Genomic DNA, 14,897 nt, shown 5'->3' on the forward strand with positions numbered 1-14,897 from the left:
CTTCTCACACAAAGTATTTTATGGGGTTTCATGTCTTTTACCTGGGAAGGTAAAAAGTTCATTTCTTTAAGAAGCTGTTGACATCTATTCAAAATAATACTTAGGCTCTCTTCAGGGTAATCCTTTATGACACAGAGAAGAAAAAATTCCTGCTTCAGTCTATCACTTTACTGTAATTCACAGTCACCAGTTTCCCCTATCATTCACCTTCCTAAGCCTTCTGTGCTTGCAAAGCTTCCACTTGGAACACAGAGCAGCAGCTACACTAGCAGAGATTTATCTTTTTTCTGTGAGCTGAAGGTAATCAAGACATAGTAGATTTTTATTATTTAATAGGAAAGGAGTTTTTGGGATTCTTTGTTAATGTGTTGAAAATATGGCTGTTTCTGTCCAGCAGAAAGCAGCACTGTTCACATGTTGGAGCTTGCTGTTGGAGGCTGCAGCTGAGTTAATGTGTGTGGGTGCACAAGTGGGTGCTGCCTGAACATGGGTTTAGAGTGTTTGCTCCTAAATTAGCCTGTGCATCAACAGATGGCAGCAAGCAACAATAGCAGTAAAAAAACACTGTGAGGACAAGTACAATTTATATTTACAGTCTCTCAAATGTTTTTGAGAGACAAAAAGATCTGTTAGCCACCTTTCCTGATACCCTAGGATGCTCTTTGAGAAGTCCCTCTTGGTTTGACAGGTCATTCACAGGTGTCCTTGTTTGACTCAGCTGATTAATCAAACCTCAAAATGTTTATGCATGCATGCCTAAGGTCAAACCTATAGCAAGCATTCTATGTAAGTGCCAAGTTCTGCTTCTAGAAGCTGAGGAGCAACAACAAATTTTTAGAGTTAGCAAGCCCTAATGTCTTATCTGTTTTAGACAGATGGAAGTTTGGAAGAAAAAGTCTCTTGTTTCAGCATGCATATTTCTTACATACTTTCTTGGAAGTTCACTTTTATATCTATGGGATTATTCAACTGGCACAGAAAACATTTCTTAGAATACATAAAAGGGAAAACTGACCACATCCTCACTCTTCCAACATGCTTATAAAGATGCAAAAATGCTATGCAAGCCTTTGTTTTATCTTGCTAGTTCTCTTCTGGTGGTAGGGAGACTGTGGTATCCAGCCCTTCTAAAATCCATGTCTTAATTCTCACATGGGAGTTGCACCTCCTGAGACCTTTGCCCCAGACAGCTTTTACTAACCATCCAAATTCTTTAGATATTAATTCTGTCAGTGTTGAAGTTAACCTACTGAACCAACAAAAGAACAGAAAAAATATAGCTTCCACAGGAGTCCATTACTAAAAGAGAAGCCTAAATTTTAGGCTCTACCCAACTAAGAGAATGATCTTTTTCTGACCTGCCTTTGTTTGCTTAAAACTCACATTTTAGTATGTATGCTGTGTAAAGTGTGAATTTCTTCTTATGCACAACTCCTACCACAGTGGAAGCATTTTTGGTAATCAGTGTTATCTTCTGGAATGAGTTTCAGGCTAACAGTGGAGATGGTGAATCATGTTCCCTTTGTATATATATATGTGTGCTAAATTCATCATGGTGAGCGCAATTCTTCAGCGTCTTGTCACCACTAAAAGACTTTTAATGTTATGCCCAGCAGATAACAGTGTTCCATGGTATGACTGGTCATTGGAAGCATTTTGTGACCTATATAATATTTTAATTTATATTTTGTTTGCTTTTGTACCCACATAGAGTGATAAGGAATTACTTCTGTGAAGATACACATGAAGGTTTTTTGCCAAGTAATTTTACTTAGAAATAAAATTAAAATTGCTTGGCATAAGTATGCTCTGTGACTGTATGTACTAAATTTATTTTTCTCCTTATTCAAATTGTAGGTGTTGCATACCTCATTATTTTAAACAAAGTACCACCAAAAAAAGGATCTTTGCTGATGATTAAATTTTCTCTGTTCAGGCACTTCATAAAAAGAGCTCTATTTTAGGTTCAATTTTTTTTTTAATTAAATTTTTAGACTAAAATGGAAAAGATATTTCTGGTTTCCTGAAGGTCTATATACATCTTCTCTCCCTCTCATTGTAACATGCACACATTTGGAGATAAGTGTCAGAGGCATTGATTTTCCCTCCAGGACCACATCACTTCCTTCCTAATGATTGCCTGCCTGGCAGCTGATGAGAGCATTTTCCTTCTACATTTAAAGAAAAAAGGTCTTATCCAAAGCCCACTGGAAATGGTGAAAGTCTTTTTTAAAGTACTGTGTCTTTGGGCCCATACCACAGACTCAGGTTTGCCTCCCAGCTTGCAAACTATCAATGCAACCCTGGCCTTAAGACTTTGAAATATATATGAGGGAGTGAAGATATTTTTGTTGTTGTTGTTGCATGAAAAGGATGTTTCTGAAAATAACTATGAACTGCATTCCTCCTGTACCAAGGAGATTGGTAAGGGGATTTTGACTGGGATTTTTCATATTGTGCTCATGCAGTGTTGTGCATAAAGGATTTTTAGATCATTAACTTCCTGACTACATTGCAATTGAAATACTGAAGTGTATCTATGATTCTATAGCTGTACAAGTAAAATAACTCTGCTTCACTTACAGCTGTTTGCCAGGAGCTAATGTGACATGTAGGTGATTGAGTAAAAGAAGCAGCACCAAAATCAAATATCTGAAAATCACCCATTTAATTGTCTTTCCAGGGACGATATCTGTAAACACGTTACGTACTCCATACACTGCACCAGGGGAAAGTGAAATCCTTGACTTGGATGATGACTTGTATCTTGGAGGCTTACCAGAAAATAAAGCAGGCCTGGTCTTCCCAACTGAAGTGTGGACAGCACTCCTCAATTACGGATACGTCGGCTGCATTCGAGATTTATTTATTGATGGCCAAAGCAAAGATATTCGACAGATGGCCGAAATTCAAAGCACAGCTGGAGTAAAACCCTCATGCTCAAGAGAAACTGCAAAGCCTTGCCTTAGCAACCCCTGTAAAAACAATGGTGTGTGCAGGGATGGGTGGAACAGATATGTGTGTGATTGCTCTGGCACGGGGTACCTTGGCAGATCATGCGAAAGAGGTAGGTTCTGTGACATGACTGCACTTCTACTTTTACATATTAAAAAAGAAAGCACAGCCATAAAATAAATAAAATCCTGTACAATGATTAAAAATGGTAAACTATCATTAACTCTCCTGAGGCAAAGAAAGCATCCTTGATTTCTCTCGATGTGAAATGGAGCCCTGCTCTAGACTCAAAGCAGTAATTCTGGAGGAAAGATCTCAGGGGAGACTCTAAGGTGCACGGAGAAGAATTAGGTGGCTATGACAGAGTCAGTACTGCTGAATATCTCCTAAAAATGCCTCCTTTTGTGCCTCATCATACATTGCTGAGCTCTGAAAAGCTTTGTGAAAGCAATTTTAAATATTATTGCATTGCTATGATGCCTTGGAGTGACTATCTGGAACAGAAGATAGCCAAAGCTAAGAGAATAAAGTGAGTACATGTTAAAGGTCTTCAATAAATACACCTTGGGTAGAGTTTAAGCCCCCCAGAGGCTACACCCAAGATGGACAAGGGTCACAAGTTTTTCAGACAGATATAAGTTTTGTCCATTTACATATCAGGGGTTAATCCTCCAATTGCAGCTTCAGGTAATGAAGTCATATCCCCCCCAGTTTGCACCCCCCTCAATTCACTTTTATTTATACTTTTCAGGGCCAGAGGCTGGAGGGTGTCCTGGGATTCCAGGCCTAGAGAAATTGTTTTGTCTGGCCAAAGTGTGAAGAGTAGTTAGCACTTTATATGAAGTTTAGAGTTATGCACAAATGCAGCACAGAATTTGAAAAATATAAAGGCTAAAATCTTAAGGCATCAGCTAAATTGTCACATTCCAGTTCCAAAATGAGGTCTTGTTCTCTGTCTATTTATTTCAATATATTCATATATAATTAAATTTACTTTTGAATTCCACACTGTCACTTAAATCCATGGCCAGAACTTCACCCATTAGTCAAAGCAGAAGAGTCAGTAGGAATTAATATTTTTTTACTTATCTTTTTTTTAAAATATCTAAGTACCCAAGGAAACTGTCTGAAGTTCCCTAAAAATCTGAGAATTCCTCTTACCTAAGAAAGGTAATGGTGAAATTGACAAACTCCCTTTATTTATTTGAAAAAGTGGACAGTATCAAGGAAGGCAGATGTTGAGGTTAGTTAATAGACAGAAAACCCTTTAATTTATTTAAAATTGAAATGTGCTAATGAAAAATATTTAAGTAGGTAAACTATAAAAATAAATGTATTTAATATTTTATATTTTTTTATTCTTATTGGAATAGAAAGTGTTTCAATGCCAGGAGTTGTATTTTTTCATCTCACAGTTGACACCGCATTTTCTTCAGATTTGTCTTCAACCTGAAATCTAAACCTTAAGTTTATTGACTGAAAATGTAAGTTCTTTCCATCTAGTTGGATTAATTTTTCAAGTTTGTCAGATGGGACAAAAAATGTTTCATCACAAATTGAGAAGTAAAGCCCTCAGTGAACGTTTTAAGTTGTACGTCAGTAGAGATGTGCGTGCACGTGGTACGGCTACCTCCGTACAACACGCACATCCATATTATCATCATCATTTGCAGGTACATTCTCAGACTCTTCGGTGGGGTTTCTCTGTGTTCTGTTCTGGCTGTGGATGCCTTTGGCTCATGGCCAGCTGCGCTGAGCTCTCCCGGCTGCTGTTCCCGGCGGAGCGGGGCCGGCAGAGGGATCAGGGAGCTGCTGATGCATCCCCGCAGCCCTCGGTTAAACATGGCTGGTGTACCACCCTGTGGCCAAACGCTCCTATTGCACAGCAGCTCCAGCCAAAAACGGGTTTGCTTTTTATTTCCACGGAAAAGCCAGGAAACATGTGCCTCAGAGACATAAACACTCGCAGATCTGCAAAGAACTGAAAGCAGGCATCATCACGGCAATTCCCATACTCATATTGGACAGGTGGTGATGTCTTATAAAGAAACCTTTGACTTTTATTTCCCATGCCTTATTTTCAGGCATTGTCTAGCTTAAGGCTTCATTTTCCCGGTGCATTCCCCTGGTGGGAATGGTGGTACTGGAATGGTGGTGTTGGCTCCTCCACAAGAACATTTGGTTCTTGTCCAACAGAAATATATGTGGCACTTGAGCACTGTGAGATCATTTCCTGCTCTTGGGTTTCCCTCTCCAGAGGGAACTGCACTGAAAGGAGATGTCTTCTCAGTAATATTCATATCCCAAGTGGTCATGCATTAATAAGATTATAGCTTTTGGGATTCTGAAAGCATCGTGTTGGCATCCTACTCCACAACGTTGTTATAACTGCTACCCGTGTGTAGGAACTGATAAACTTTTGTGTTTGGTGATATAAGCAGCACATTTACAATTGTTCAAACTAATTTAAATAAAAGGGGCATGCACTAATTTCAGCAAACAATACAGATTCACAAAGAAAATCAAGCTTTAGAATAAAATACTGGAGATTAAGCAATTAGAATATTTAGCATTAAGTAATTAAGGTGTCTTAAGTAAAAAAAAAAAAAAAGGTGTGGAATTACTTTTTATTGCCACTTAATTTTATTTTTAATAATCACCTGAAACAGGAGTGCTAACATCCTTTAGTGTACGATACAGAACCTGAAATAATTTTAGCTCATTCGTGCACAAAACCCCTGAGACACCACTGTGGTCTATTTTAATTTGTGTATACTTAAAATTATATGCATATATACACACATATATTTATATCCACATCTATTTTATCCTGTTGCAAATTATAGTTGATTTTATTCTTGAATTTGAGTAAGGTTAAACATCAGAATGACCTGTAGATTGGCTTTAGTAGATAATGAAAACTCTAGCACATGCATGGACAGATGTCACAGCAATGTAATTTGGTGTCCTCTCTTACTTTGTGGGTCACTGAGTGAGTGACTGCCTCTTGGCAAAGCCTTTTACAGGTGCATTCTTTTGACTGGATAGCCAGAAACAATAGTAAAATCATCAAACAGGGATAAGGAAAAGTAAACATGCAAACAAAGGTTTATGAAAGTGACATTTCTGAAGAGAAAATGTATTTAAAGTAGAGTGTGTGTAGATGTCCATATTGTGCGTGCACAGACCCCCTACATACACATATACACATTAAATAAATGTACCTCTCATTCCTTGTGTTATACCTGGATAGTTTAAAATTTTAAATTATTAATAATAGAGGTGGTATAAGGATAGATGGTATGAAGAATCAGGTGTTCTAAATATTATACTGATACCATCACTGTCTTAAACTGATTGGTCCTGTGTGTTAAAGTTGTGATAAACTTAGTGTGACTCAGTCCTGAAATAATACCAGTGTAGGAATTCACATACAGAGAATTATTTCTATCAAATTGATGGAAATATTCCCTATAAATCTCCATGGCTGCAGCTTTGTTGCTCTGGTGGACTGAAGAAGATGCCATGTAGAAAACACAAAACACCTGGGAAGAGAACAAATACGTCAAATCTGAGTCAGTAGCAGCCAATATATTTGAATGCTCGCACAATTTCTAGGAGTAAAATCATATAAGGAGCATTTTCAGAGCACAATGTTGTTGCTCTACTTGTACTGGTAAATAAAACAGGATCAGAGAGCAAACTTGAATATTTGGTTATTGATGATCCAGATTGCTCATGCATATCCTGGTATGACTCTGGACTGTATAGTCTGCCATTTCTGGGCAAAGTTTGTGTGGGATTTTAGTGACAGCAGACACAGAGGGTGATTTCATGCTTTAAAAATGGCTCTGTGGGATGCAATACAGTCCTCAAATTATTGCAGACACACTGAAACTGAAAAAGTGGGAAAAAATTAATAATTCTTTCTTTGGGACATCGAGGGGTCCAGAGGAAACACAGTCCTGTTTTATTTCTTAAATTATGTGCAATAGGCATTTAACTGGTGCTCGCCAAGAATCATGCTTTTAAAACAATTCCAACTTCACTCCAAATCTTATGAGAAAGAACCCTGAAATCCAAATGCCTAGTCCATACTTGCTTCAGTTTAATTTAAATAAGGTGTGAGTTGAAGAATGGCATCTATTCAGGAGATTCTACTTCACTCTAAAAATAACCAGTTCAGCATTTCTGAGGGTAGGAGCAGATGCAGGAAAGTTTCCAGAAGAGTTGGTGCCTGTCTCTTGAGCAATTTAGGTAATTCCAGCTCAAGTGGAAATTAAGGTCCTGAATCTCCTCTCATGTCAGTACTGATCTGTGCATCCTTGGCTTTAGATACAGAGATAATTGAGGTGGTGTGTGTGTATGTAGAAAAGAAGAATATCTAGCCATGAAGATTTTAATAAGAAACAATTTGAAGAAAAAAAAATTTAGAAGGTAACTGAACCCTTCAGTGGGGGTTGTTTTGGAGTTTGGGTCATTTGTGTGTTTTGGTTGGCTGGTTTTTACCACAGGAGGAGGAGGAAAAATTTGAATTATCAGGTTTATAAAACTGTCAAAGAATGAATGTATAAAATATTTTTATATGAATCTCTGTTCTATATAATGCTATATATTCCTTAATAACTCTATGCACTTATCTGCTGCCACCATAAAAAAAATTGTCAGTGATTGTTTTATAAGGATTTTCAGCTGTTTTTTCTTTTCAGCACTATGATTCCAGCAGTGAAGTGGTTGTGAAGCTATTACTATTTCCCTTCTTTCTTTAAATTAATATCACATCCTGAGTTAAACTTTTAGTCCATTACCTTTTGATCTAATAATTTAGAGAAAGCTGAACAAGAGAAAAAAGACATTCTGCCAACACTTATGTGAGAATATTTAGCAGTGTAGATTTCATGTAAAGATGAGACATCTTCTTGGAAAAAAAAAAAAAACAAGTGGCAAAAATTAATACCTATTTTTAGCTGAATTGTTCCTTCAAGGTTTTTGTAACTGGTGGCTCTTGTCATTCAGGTCACTTTCTTACTGGCAGACTTTGTAAATTAGCAATCCATTCCTGCCAGTTTTGTGCTTGGTTCTGCTTTGTTTGTTATTTGGGTTTTTTGGGCCTTGGTTTTGTGTTTGTTTTTGGTTTCTTTGTTGTTTTCCATTTGCCTTTGCATTTTTGGTTTGTTTTGTTTCTGGCTTTGGTTTTGCTTGGGTGGTTTTTTTTGGTTTTTTTTTGGTAGTTTGGAGAGGGTTTTGTGGGGTTTTTTTGGTTTGGTTTTTTTTTCCCTTTTTCCCTTCCCCAATATACTTTCATATTTAGAAAGCCTGTGCCTTGCAAAGGGCATATTGACATATTAAAAGGAGCTAGTTGACATGAGGGGGCTTCCTCATTGCCCAGAGCTTTTAAGTTATTTGATCTTCTCTTCAGCATCTTTGGTCTGTTCTTGGAACATCTGTTCCCAAAATGCTGGCACAGTATGTCTTAGGAGGATTAAGTATCTAATCACAATTGGTCTGCTCACCATGGTGTTACTCACAGGCCATCTCCAATTAAAATAAGTCTCCAATTAAGATCCTTCTCTCCTTTTTCTGCAATTTTCAAAAAAACCCAACTCGAATAATTGAAGGAAAGTTGGCAAAAAGTAGCAGTGCTGATTCTGACAGCTCTCTTTTTTGCATTCTCCTAAGATAATTTGTTAGCAACAGAACTCTAGAATTGGTGAATGTTGGGTTTGCTCTGTATATGAAAACCCTGAGTACTATTAATGGGGACTATTTTTATAGAAAATTCAAAATATCTTTTATTTTCTGCTATGTTAATATGGAACTTTAGGGTTTTTTTCCTGGAATTCTTTACCTGAATTATGTTTACCTTGATAAAAAATCTTGGGAGATTTTTATGCAGAGACTAGACAGCTAGATATAGGAAGGAATAAAAAACCCTTCTTCATGACTTCCCCCAAAAAACTAATAACCATCAAGGAAACCCACAAAAACCCAACCCTCCCAAACTAACAAATAAAAACCCCAAACTATCAAAAAGCAAATCACCTTCCACTGAAAACTCTTTGACTTGAAATCACTTTTCAAATTGTTGCAAGTATTTAATCTAGTTCACTGAACAATTTAAGATTTAAAATGTGGTGAAAACATGATTACCTGCATAGTCAGAAATCATCAAACCTGTAAATGCATTCTTATAACCTCTGACATCTAGGGACTTTCACAGCAGTCTCAGTAACCATTTTTTTCCCCAACATCAGACTATTTTCTCCAAATTTGTATTGGGGGAATTTAAAATTCTTTACACAGGAGAAGGTTGCTGCAGATGTCCCACCCCTGGAAGTGTTTAAGGCCAGGTTGGACAGGGCTTGGAGCAACCTGGTCTAGTGGGAAGTGTCCCTGCCCATGGCAGGGGACATGGGTGGAACTGGATGATCTTTAAGGTTCTCCCAACCCAAGCCATTTTCTGATTGTTTTAGGGAAAATCTCATCTATCACTTTTGCCTCTCACAGAATTAGTCGAGCGTTTTGTCCTTCCATGGATCGTGTAGGCTGGAAGTCTTGAAGAGCTTATCTGCCCTTAGCAGCATACAAGATATGCTCTGGGAACCCCTTTGGCAAACACAGTTGTGATATTTACTTTATCATAGTATCAGTAGTATTAGTCACCATAAACTTTCAGATAAGTGCCTCCATCACACCGAAGCAAATTGAAGCATAGAGAAGCTTCCCATAGGTGTTCTCTGCCCACAACATTTGATTGTCCTGCCAAAAAGGACTCAACTAATACATTTCAGAAATGTTTCCTTTGCTTTCTAGGAACTGCAGTGGCTCCCTGTGAGCAGAAATGCTGTCTCTTTGCTACCTTTCTCGTTACCAGCCTGGAAGCTGGAAAAAGAAAGCTTGTGACTAGTTGCTCTGGGGTCTAACAGACTGTGACTGCTCTGTGCCAGAGCCTCTGGCCAGGAGGGTTTCCTGGAATGTCTGAAAGTGACAGTTCTTCCCTTGTCTTGGGGGTTTTAAGACGTTACCCTCAATATGCCAATTCCACTCTCAATCCTCTTGCTGAGGCTTCATATAATCATTTTTGAGTTCATACCATGGATTTTGTAGTCATGGAACAACCTATGCCCCATCCAAACAGTGCTGGGGACAGTCATGGGTTTCAGGAAGATATTTGCTCACTATATGACAATTGCAATCCATGGTTGTAGCAATGTCAATGGTTTTATACTGTAGCAATGTTAATGGTTTTATACATTAAGCATTCTAAGGAGAATGACAGTCAGGCATGGGCTTTTGTTATGTTGCTAAGGTTAATTGAATATCTTTTGCTGATTTGACCTATTTTGAGCAGTACAGGCCTGGTCTTTCAAGAATTGCCTTACAGGTGATTTTACTGATCATGTTGAAGGTGCACATGTGACTGGCAGGGTCATTAAAGAACAATTTTGTTTGTTTAAAAAGCATCAAGATATGCCACTTAAAAGCAAAACAAATCAAAACAAACATTAACAAAAACACCAAACCTGACTTCCCTTGTGTCTCCCAGTAATAATAATGAAAAGTAATACATAGTTATTTTGTTTCATGCTGTCTGAATATACATTTACTATTTTACCTTTAAGGAGTTTCAGTAAACAGATCATAACTCTTTAACAACTGTTTTTTTCTTTTGTGTTTCCAGAGGCAACAATTTTAAGCTATGATGGAAGTATGTTTATGAAAATCCAGCTTCCTGTGGTGATGCACACAGAGGCCGAAGATGTTTCTTTAAGGTTCAGGTCCCAGAGAGCTTATGGCATTTTAATGGCCACGACTTCCAGGGAATCTGCAGATACCCTTCGGTTAGAGCTGGATGCAGGACGAGTTAAGCTAACGGTCAACCTAGGTAACAACCTCTTCCTCCAAGAAATTAACATTTTCTTTACATTTTTTTTCTTTTTGCTTGCAAACATTTATGAAACAGCCTGTTTTAACATTAAAAGTAAACTGAGATGGTATATAAGCACACATCAATGTGGCATTTGCATATGTACACAAATACACGGCCATTGTTACAATTTTTTTTTTTTCTTTTGTGTTTTTGTATTCTTTATTTAGTCTTAACATTACCCATCACAATATTTTTGTACTGTTGTGTATTCTAAAAAAAGAGGACAAGTTAATCAGTGGTAATTTTTGGTTAAATTGGGTTTTTTTGATTGTGGAAGATTGGTCTCCCTCCTCAATTTCTTTGGAATGGTAATTTCACAATTTCAATCTGCAAGAAGAAACAACATATATATATAGGTCAGCTCAGTTTTATCTCCACCAATTAATTGATGACATGCAAATATATCAAAGACTTTCTGGTTTTAACACTGAAAATGTTGCAGTTAGATATTCCCACTGATTGATTCCTTGGTCTCCTTTTTTTAGGTGTCAAATCTATATTAAATCCATCTCCTCTTTTTTAAACAATTCTGTAGTGGTATTTTTGTAGTATCGAACGATAACACAACCCTTCAATGCCCAAAGACTGCGGCCCTCAGCAAACAGCCTTGTGAACACAGGAGGCACAAGCCCTTTTACAGAAAGAAAAAAAAAAAGAAAAATTGGTTTCCTTGTTTAAAATATGATGGACAAAATGTCAGGTTATGATTCTCTCTAGTTTAAAAAAAATAGTAAGTAAAGAAATAAAATAAAAGTGCTTCTTCCATGATTAAGTGGCATAAGTCCAAGTCAGGATCTGAAACAGAACAGGAGGAAAATGCCCATCCCATGAAGCTATTCCCATTCAGGGAATAAAAAATATTCATTCCTATTTTTAAAGGGAATGAAGTGGGTTTTTTTGCTTTAGTCACAGATTTAGAAAGCACCGGTGGGGAGTGAGGGGTAAGAAAATAACCACTGGATCCTCCACTTCATCCAAAGGTCGCTCACAGAAACGCTGCCCTGGTGTTTAGGAGGGAGGAGGAGGAGCAAAGGGTGTTGTGATGACCCTTCCCTGCCTGTCCCCTCCTGCAGGGAGGCCAGGGTGGGAGGCTCTGAGTGCTTTCTGTAAAGGGGGTGTGCAGGTGCTGCTCCTTGGCTGTTTGCAACCACTTTTCTGATGCGGTTGACGACACATGACAAACTCAGCTATATGGAAACAAAATCTAGGTTTGATGGTATACATGTTCCTCAAAGGTGTAAACCAGGAGTAGCCATACAAACCAAGTAGTATGGTGTAGGGTTTGGGGTTTGGTTTTCTTTTTGGTTTTTTTTTTGGTTTGTTTTTTTTTTTTTTTTTTAATAATTAATGAATGTAGGTAGCCCAGGAGAGGATCATGCACAAATCAGGTTAATCACTTGATGTACAAAACACCAAACACCACCCTCTGCCTACTTCTATAGTTCATGAAAGTCAAGAAAAAGTAAATAAACCCATGCCCTAATAATATTGTTTCTTTCTCCAACACCCCCTTTTTTTCCCTTTCTCTTTGTTATTTATTTATTTTTATTTTTTTTAGTCAGGCAAGAAAATAATCTTAAAATAGAAAAGGATTCTCTTCCTTCTCTAATGAGTGTTTATAAATATGTGATTTTTTTTCTCTATACTAATATAACTTTAAAGTAGTTACTGCTCATATCTAAAATCTAGAGGTTAAGGACATGTAAACCCACAACCCCTTATCTCTGGGCCTGGGTGATGAGCTCTGTGTGCCAATCCTTAGCTTGTGAAGATGAGCCTTTGAGGTTATACTATCCACAAGTTGTCCAAGGTGTCTGATTGTGGCCTGGCCTGCTCTATGACCCATTGTGACGGAGCACTTTCTAATTGCACTGAGACAAATTACCTGTTCTTTCACAGATGGGGAGAAAGTTGCAGCCTGCCTCAGTTAAGCATCTTTGACTTTTAATCCTGACTTTTCACTTAGATTTGTCACCATGTAGCTTTGTTTGAAATTGGCCATTTTTACCCTATTTGTCGTTTCTATTGGTAAAGATTTCTCGCAGTATATCTGGGTTATAACACCACGTAAAGACTGATGATATGGAGTGGCCATATTTGCATGTGTCTGTCCCCGGAAGGGTGGACTGTGATTTTATTGGATGTCTGCAGCTATTACCTTGAAGGATAAATTTTCATTTTTCATCTATTCTTCCCCATCTAGACTGTATCAGGATTAACTGTAATTCCAGTAAGTGCCTATTCAAACTTTTTAAAATGTTATTCCACCATTGTAAAATATGCAAACTAGAATGACAAAGATTGTGGACAGCTTGCAAGCATTTGATGATTTATTAATGAAATGTGATGATTAATTATCATTGTGTAAAAAGTCATCATATACTTTAGCACTTGTTTTTTGTCCTTCCCATAGGACACAACATTAACTAGAATATTAAAAAGGAAGCATTCTACAGGTTGTAAACAAGCCTAGAGGAAATGGAGCCTGTAGCACTGTGTTATTCTGAATAGGATATTTTATATTTACAGTAGCCATAGAATTTTTGAACCAGCATTTCTGATAAGCTGTTACACTTTTTCCCCATGCCTTCCTCCTAATTTTCCTGACATTTTGCCTTCAACTTGTCATTAGATTGTTGGAACATAATAGCTTTTACTACAAAAATTTCTATTTTACAATCCCCCTAGACAATTACCTGTATTTACCAGCTGGTTATAGCACAATTTGGTTTTGCTAAATCTTTGATTTATGGAAATGTGATACATTGCAATAAGGGCATTATTAAGTCTGAGTATTTCTATGATGATTTTTTACACTCTAATTATGTTAAAAATCCTTGAATTGAACAATTTTTCTCTGTGATATGCATGTTTATGAAACAGAGGGAAACATTTGCCAGATGAATGGACTAAATTTTAACTTCTCTGATATTATTTGGATTAAGAGGCTATATTCTGAAAGGAGAAAAAGGACTGTGATTTTATTTTGAGTCTATGGAATTCCTGAATGGTGTCAACAAAATTATTGATAGTAAGTATGGTAGATTTGAGTTTTGGGTTGTTTTTCTCTTTCCCTTCCTAACAGGTTTTGCAGGCCAGAGGACTGGCTTTGTGAAAATAGAAAAAAAAATACTAAACAACAAACTGCACAGGTTTAATTTGTAGTTGGTAAGAGTTAAAATATATTAACATAACATTCCTTAATAGTTTTATAACCCATAAAGAAAAACAAGGATCTGAACTTATTCTGAATGTGTCATTTGTTAATAGACTTTTCAATTAATAATTTTTACAAGACAAAAATACAGCATTGGTATTAAAAAAGCAGAAAAATTTCCTGAGGCAAGTGTTTAATTTAACCTGTTCTTAAATTCAGAGAGACTTCAATACAATAAAGGAAATGCTTTAATGCTTTATTTATTAAATAAATGTAATCACCAAGGCATAAAAATATTGTCCTCATATTAAAAAGGAAATAATAAGAAAGTAAAAAATTCTCACTTGCTAAAATATATAAAATCATGAAAAATCTCAGAAGCATTTTCTTCTGTCACAGAACACTATTGTTTTCTACTAATGAAATCTCAATTAGAAAAAAAAGAAGTGTAAGATAAGCAGCTTTTTGGGCAGAACTGTAATGACAGTGTTTGCCTTTGTTAAATACCTTTTTTTTCCTAGTAAAAGCAATATTGGTTTTTTTCTTAACTTTCTTAATAAAATCAGAAAATTCATCTGAAAATAGAGTTACTAACATAAGGAAACCACCCAGAAATGAAGCCACAATATAACTGGTATTTTCATTTTTTAATCTCTTTTTGATTAAATGATGTGTCAAAGATAAATTTAAATGGTTTCTAGGTTTCATTTTTGAGCAAGGTTTGGATCAAAAGAGAATCTGCAAACACAAATAAGCCTCCAATTAGAGGATTGCAAAGAGGAGCAATGTATCTACTGGATTGGATTAACACTTATAAGTTCTTGGTCTCATTCAGAAGCAACATAACCTCTCCAC

General features: G+C 36.8%; 1 protein-coding gene across 29 annotated transcripts in view; it reads left to right on the top strand.

Annotated features, from left to right (window-relative positions):
• The window catches only part of NRXN1 (neurexin 1), a 679,845-nt gene that overhangs the window by 280,547 nt on the left and 384,401 nt on the right, over positions 1 to 14,897 (top strand). For 20 of the 29 annotated variants that reach the window (XM_071422858.1, XM_071422867.1, XM_071423014.1 and 17 more), the window contains 3 exons: positions 2,684 to 3,067; positions 10,637 to 10,840; positions 13,089 to 13,115. In XM_071422858.1, the coding sequence (XP_071278959.1) occupies positions 2,684 to 3,067; positions 10,637 to 10,840; positions 13,089 to 13,115 (615 nt within the window). The remainder of the gene's footprint in view (positions 1 to 2,683; positions 3,068 to 10,636; positions 10,841 to 13,088; positions 13,116 to 14,897) is intronic. The other 9 variants (XM_071422913.1, XM_071422989.1, XM_071423079.1 and 6 more) reach the window with 1 other exon arrangement.

Source organism: Agelaius tricolor, unplaced genomic scaffold (assembly GCF_023055355.1).
Source record: "Agelaius tricolor isolate 1412-34295 unplaced genomic scaffold, bAgeTri1.0.p SCAF_1, whole genome shotgun sequence".
Taxonomy (NCBI): domain Eukaryota; kingdom Metazoa; phylum Chordata; class Aves; order Passeriformes; family Icteridae; genus Agelaius; species Agelaius tricolor.